The 6,557-nt window shown below is 40.9% G+C and overlaps 1 protein-coding gene across 1 annotated transcript; it reads left to right on the top strand.

The window, feature by feature from the left end:
* Window positions 1–386: 386 nt before the first annotated feature.
* Window positions 387–3,094, top strand: HSPE1 (heat shock protein family E (Hsp10) member 1). Its single transcript, XM_010171945.2, has 4 exons — window positions 387–414; window positions 571–735; window positions 2,078–2,167; window positions 2,739–3,094. Exons 1-4 carry the CDS (start codon window positions 403–405, stop codon window positions 2,787–2,789), a joined length of 318 nt encoding a protein of 105 aa, XP_010170247.1. The 5' UTR covers window positions 387–402; the 3' UTR covers window positions 2,790–3,094.
* The last annotated feature ends 3,463 nt before the right edge of the window (window positions 3,095–6,557 follow it).

The following is a 6,557-nucleotide window of genomic DNA, read 5'->3' as shown; positions in this document are numbered from 1 at the left end:
AAGTAACAGCACTCTCATTTCCGAGTGCAGACTTTGGAGGCCGTATATCATTATGTGAAATGCTAAGGTTTGGAAATACCTGGAAAAGGCTTGCTCTGGAGTACCTGGCTCGGCTTTTGCTTCTTTACTATAAAACACTCCACAAATAAAAACGCAGCTGTCCCGGGAGGTCCTTAATCATGATTAAATCTGGTTGCAGATGGAATAAATACATCATAGATAAGCGACAGTTATGCTCACCACACTATAGGAACTAAGGGTTTGGGCAGAAAAGCCTGCAGAGCGCTTCAGGCAGTGGAGGAGGCTGCTCTGGTGCTGGTTGATTCTGCAGCTGGAGCACATCTTCCTACCGCTGAGCTGTCAGCGTTGCCCAGTGCCCACTTGTGTCTGTAGCAATTTCTGATGCAATCAAAGGTGGCATGTGCTGGCTGCTGCTACAAATAAATGCTCATCAGTTTTCTTAATTTATCTCAAAAGAGAAATCACTGTGGGTTGGTGTCTTTTTAAACTCTCTTTATTGCAGTTTCATTGGAATGTTCCTGTTGTTACAATATACAATTACTTCCACAGGCAGGAAAAGCATTCAGGAAATTTCTTCCCCTCTTTGATCGCGTTCTGGTTGAGCGATGTGCCGCTGAGACAGTAACCAAAGGAGGCATCATGATTCCAGAAAAAGCTCAAGGGAAAGTGCTACAAGCCACCGTGGTAGCAGTTGGATCAGGAGCCAAAGGAAAGGTAAATAGCCTGAAGCATTATATTTGGGTAGAATTAGTAATGGTGTGGTGGTAGCTGGAGTTTTATCAACAGAAAGGGATGGTTGCAGTGTAAATTTAGTGGTAGCTCACAAAAATGGATGACATGGAAGACTGAAGTTGGAAGTACAGGTTCAAAGAGGAGGTAGCATTCCCAGGTTCCCCTGACTGGCTCTGACTTTGAGTTCCAGCATTCCTTTCATCATTTGTAAAATGGAAAATACTTGCCTTTTAAAAATCAGTATTATATATTGATATTTATAAACAGCTTTAAACAGTAGTGGGGATTTGTGTTTGGGGGGAGGTTGCATTTTATTTGTGGTTTTAGTTTGGGTTTGGAGTTTTGTTGGTTTGTTTTTTAAATTTTACTTTAAATACATAAACAGTATTTTGGGGGATGTCTTGTTTCATCAGTTTTCAGGTAGAACCTTGAAGGAGTGTCAGCCTTCTTTGTTAAAATGATTACATGCCTGGGCTTCTGTGACTTGTGAGCAGGGTGCCAGAATGTGGCATTTGCTGCCTTGTGCTGTGCAAAAAAGTCAGTTTTCCCCAAAATGCCAGTGGCTACGCGCTGCACTGCCAGTGATTTCCCTCACCGAAGCAGCGTTAGCAATAGTAGAACACAGGTTACATTTTAACCTGGGCATGCTGACTCAGGCTTTTCCTTTACCATGAGCTCCTCTATACATACCGTGCTGGTTTGTGTCAGCATCTGATTTCCAAAGTTTTATATTTTGAAATGATGCTAATATTTGGCTACCATCCTAATATTTAATTTATAATATAAAAATATAATTAAACGTTATCTGGTGTTTCTAAACAATTGACTTGGCAGCAACAGTGACATGTTGATCAAACTAACAAAGATGGGAACATGATTTTAACTGGCACTTGGGAGAAAGTAACCTTGGCTGTGGAATATAGAAGCGTACTTCCTCCATTTCAGAAGGGGGTTTTATGGTCTGTCACTTAATTTCTCAGTTTTCTTGTGTGGTTTTTTTTTCCTCTAAGTGAAGTCCTATTTGGTATATCAAGCAAAGACCTCACAGTTGTATTTACACTCAAAACTAAATGAAAATTAATTATATTCAGAAAATCACTGCAGTTCTACTGCCTAAATATTGCGGGATGCCAGTGCTTAAGAACTGACTGGTGTGCTTTTCTTCCTGGTAAACCTGTATATTTTAGTTTCACTGTACAGTGAAAATACGGAGGAGTTGTGATTTCCTGAGTATTTTATATGTGGATGGATCATTGTAGTTTGGAGGAATTCTGTTGAATCTGTTTATACTGTGGAAAATTAAGGATTTTTTTTTTTCTTTCAGAATGGTGAGATCCAGCCAGTGAGTGTAAAAGTTGGTGAAAAGGTTTTGCTACCAGAATACGGTGGTACTAAGATTGTACTAGAAGATAAGGTAGGTTTTCCAACTCGGTGGATGCAGTTTAAGCCGATTCCCAAAACGTCATACTGCCAGGGATAAATATTTCATAGGGTTAGCAGCATTCAAGAAATGCAGCTGTTGGTATTGAAATGAATGGGAGCAGCTGAATCCAGCCAACTTCTAGTACCTGTAGTACTTGCTACTTCCACCCCTGCTTAAAAGGAAGTGGCCAAGGAAACCTCTGGCCTGACGTTTGCTGGGTGGACCAAGTGGCTCCCCATGCCAGGCATATAGTAGAGGGAGCCCTAAAAAGCTTTGAAATTACTAGGAGTATCCTTGCTTGTGACAGGGAAAGCTTGCAGAGTTATCTTCTAACAGTTCTTGCACTTCCTGCTACTAAAAATAGTAACTTGGTAGCTTTCCTTAAGAGTATCTTGTGAACAAAGAAAAATCTTTCCAGGAAGGCAACATGTAGAGCTAGTCTTGGCTAGCTCACTTGGGTTTTGTACTTCTTGACTGTGGTAGCCCTCACTTCAGAACAAGACAGTATTTGCAAAACAACTGATGTGATGTGTACTGATGTTTCTTTTGCTTTTCTTTGCAGGACTACTACTTGTTTAGAGATGGTGACATTCTTGGGAAATACGTGGACTAAACTTGTTGCAGTATCAGTCATCCATTCCACTAAAATGCTGAATTTTTTCTTTCATCATGTAAATAATGTCCTTTATTTTATAATAAGCAGGCATCGAGTCTCTGAAATAACTCGTGATCTCACTGTAATGATGGAACACAAATAAAATTATGTACAGTCAGAAATCAGTTGCTCTTGCTTGAGTTCCATTGAGCAGTGAAATTCAGATGACCACCAACCAGCCTTAATTATTCCAAACAACATCATTTTATATCCCTGTCTCTGTACTGAGGTTGTAAAGCTCTTTACAATAAACTTCTAAAACTATTCTGCTTCTGTCTCAGTTTCTGCTGTTGCTCAGTGAAACTGAGTCTCAAATCTCTCTGAAACAGCAACTCAATTGTAGTAATGTGCTATTTGCCCTAAACTCCTACAGAGGTGGGAGATGAGTTTAAAAGGGTTATCACACAGAAGAGGCTTTCAGCTTGCTCCCTTGCACACTGAACTTTATCTTAAGATAACAGATGTTTTTTATCTTCCTCTGTCTTAGCAATGGCTAAGACGCTGCGACATGGGAAGATCAGTGCACACAAACTGCCCTGCCACAAGCAGCCGGTCCCACAGCGCTCCAGGAGGAGCTCGGTACTAGTCATACCTGTGCTAGAGCAAAACCATCCAGTTCATAGATGAAGTAGATAAGAATTACAGTGTTTTTTCTTACATACCTCTCACTGAATTTTGCCAATAAATAACTTTCCTCCAGAAGTTAATTGGGCAGATTTGGGGCTGATGCTGATCTTAAAGCAAGTTTCTTCACTGATTACTACATTACCTCAGGCCAGATCTCCAGCTTTCCCATAACTTAGTAGAGAGCTGATTTGACAAACTGTATTTCCTTTATCCTTAATGCAACATGCTTAAATAGCAAGACATCTACTTAAGTAATGCTGAACCAATCAAATTTGCATATTTTTAACCACCCTATCTTGCCTTGGAAAAGGATTCAAGGTTGTTTGTGCAGGAGTACACAAGTCTGCGCTCTATCCAGTGTGTTCCTAACGATGCCTTCAGAGCTGGGGTGGGTACATTGATCTAGTGCAGTTCAAGAACACAGACTGCCTTAAAATGTTTTGATGTAGTCTTATGTGAAATAAATCAGTATATGACTTACTGCTACTGAAGCTTTAATAGCAGCAGTTAAACGGTACTTCTCCCTCATTACACTCCAGCTGTTACGAAATTCACATTGCTAGATACACTCTAAGCCTTATTCTGGAGATAACAGGAGCGCACTGGAATAGAAAATACTTTTCAGAACGTCAGTAGCTGCGGTGGGGGCTTCAGTTTTGATGTACTCTGAAACACAGTGTCTCTTCTGACAGAGCAGTTCTGGGTCCCTCCCCCCCACAGATAAACTTCAGCACAGAGGTGATCTGGAGCTACTTTTTTAATTAGATGCCAATTATCACCCAGCTGGTCCCTTAGGAGCTACATTTGACAATCTCAGCTGTAATGTCTTTTGCTCCCCATAGTTGTGTGGGGTGTGCTGCTTGTTGGCTGCTTACCACCTACCTACTTTGGAGTTGTAGGCAAGCCAAGCAAAAGTTACACTGTTCAGCTGGTTAAACTCTCACTGAACTGAACTATGTACTAGCAAGGGTGATGCTAAATAAATTAAAAAAAAAAAAAAATTAAAAGACCTACTTCTTGAAATCTACCCTGTGGTAGTTTTACTTTTGTAGTTACAGCAGTGCACTTTACAGCTGAAACTTAAGATTATCACGCTTGTATAATGAGACAAACTCACTGAGAAGCATTATCTTCCACTAGAGCAAGCGTGCCTTTATCTCCCATGATAAAACAGGCATTGTGCTGCAGTCACGTACCAAAGTGGGGAAGGTATTCAACACATTCACAAACTACTCCCCTCATTGAAACCAGACCATATCTCAATGAGAAAAAGATGCAGTTGGAAGCAGCTCCCAGCAGATGAATATTTAGGTTAAACACTTCAGCGCTGCTTTCAATGGCATCTTTTGGGGACGCACTTTACATAGGACGCCCACTCACAGCAAATCATTTCACCATGTTCACAGTTCTCGTTTATGAGGAGCCACTACAATCCGTGGGGGTGCGATCAGGGGCAGCACACACCCCATACTATTTGCAGTCTTTCCCTTCCCCCCCAAGGGCTGTACCCCTCCGCCAAGGCAGCACCCCAGCGCCACCCCACTCCCCAGCAGGATTACCCTGAGCTCGCACTGCAGTGCTCCTGAGCATGCACCACCCTAGTCTCTCTCTGCCCCCAGCCCTACCTCCAACCCTTGCTTTCAGCCCCAGCAGATTTGCCACAGCCTTATATCATGCTTATTTAATAAAATATTTAGCATGGCTAAATAGTGTCTACTAGTGTTTACATAACTGATTAAAACCAAGAGTCACAGTTTCCTGAAAACCTTCACAGGAATAAGTAATTTATGGATGAGGGTGGGGGGAAAGCATTCCTAGGCTTAATCAAATGGAGGACACACTTGAGTGTCTGCTGGATCAGCAGACAACACTTTATTCTTGCACCACGAGGCTATCACAGCAAGCAAGGACAAGGTGACCATTACAGAGCCAAGGTGATCCATCTGCTGTTACTGTTTTTTTAGTCCGTGACTTTATGCCAAATTCTGTAACCCTGGGGTGCTATAGGGGAGGACAGAATCAATCACAAATGCTCTTTCTTTGCTCTGTTGTTCCTGTACAATTTTAAACTTCTTTATTCCACTCTTTTCTACACTATTTCAAAGCTTAAATTTGGGCAAAAACATTACATATTGCCCTATGTGCTTCTGGGGGGGATACAGTCCTTTCCACAGCCTTTCTCCAGGCTGTCTGGATCATAAGGAAACAAGATGGACTCCATCAACTTTTGCTACTCTCCTTTCTTAACATTTCAGAACAACTTCCATTAGCAGCAGCTATACTGTGTTCAGAAAACCTTCATCGTCCTGGTTATGTTACCTGGCCATAGTAAGAAAAGGATTAAACTCTTACACACTAGTGGAGAAGAAAGGAAGGTCAGGTCCCTAACAGTCAGTAAGATTTTGGACAAACATTCAGTTTTTCACCCTTGAAAGTCATGAGGCAATGAGGACCAGGTGAAAACCAAAAAGTGAAATTACTGTGGATCAGATTTTGTTAAAAGCAACTGGAAATACAATAAAACAAAAATAATGAGCAGCTTCCAGGAATACAGGGTTAATCATCAAGGGGCAACATGAGAGACCGAGAGACTTTAACATCTTCTTTAAGAAACACTGAGGATTTCTTTCCTCTTTCTGCAAACCCACGACCCAGTGGCAGAGTGAACTAACAGATACCTATTTCTTTCAGAGATATATTTCTTCACAGTCAGATTTATTTCCATTTTGGAAGCAAGATGTCCATGAAATAAAAGTCAGGGACAAATGGAAATGTCACATCCCGAACCCTTCTGTGCTTTAGATATCAGTTAAACCTTGAATATGAAGATAGAAAAAGAAAAAAAAACCAAACACAAAAACCCACCACAACAAAACCCAAACAAGCTGCTGAGTTTTGAAGGACTTAAGCAGCTAGAAATGCTTTTATTTTGGGACTGGCTAATTACAATGTCAATCTCATAAAAAAATTAATGTTGGATTATAGCTGATCTAATGAGGCAATAGGACATTTGTGCCCTTCATTCTAATACACCAATTTTAAACGTTATTAACCTTTTCATGGTATCTTACACAAATTGCTAAGAAGTGCTGAGTTTCA

Source organism: Antrostomus carolinensis, unplaced genomic scaffold (assembly GCF_000700745.2).
Source record: "Antrostomus carolinensis isolate BGI_N321 unplaced genomic scaffold, ASM70074v2 scaffold51837, whole genome shotgun sequence".
Taxonomy (NCBI): domain Eukaryota; kingdom Metazoa; phylum Chordata; class Aves; order Caprimulgiformes; family Caprimulgidae; genus Antrostomus; species Antrostomus carolinensis.
Note: the sequence above shows the minus strand (reverse complement) of the source record. Positions and strands in the feature narration are given on the sequence as shown.

Coding starts and splice junctions, on each gene's coding strand:
- HSPE1 (XM_010171945.2), top strand. Junction 736..2,077: donor GATCAGGAGCCAAAGGAAAG/GTAAATAGCCTG, acceptor TTTTTCTTTCAG/AATGGTGAGATCCAGCCAGT. Junction 2,168..2,738: donor AGATTGTACTAGAAGATAAG/GTAGGTTTTCCA, acceptor TTTTCTTTGCAG/GACTACTACTTGTTTAGAGA.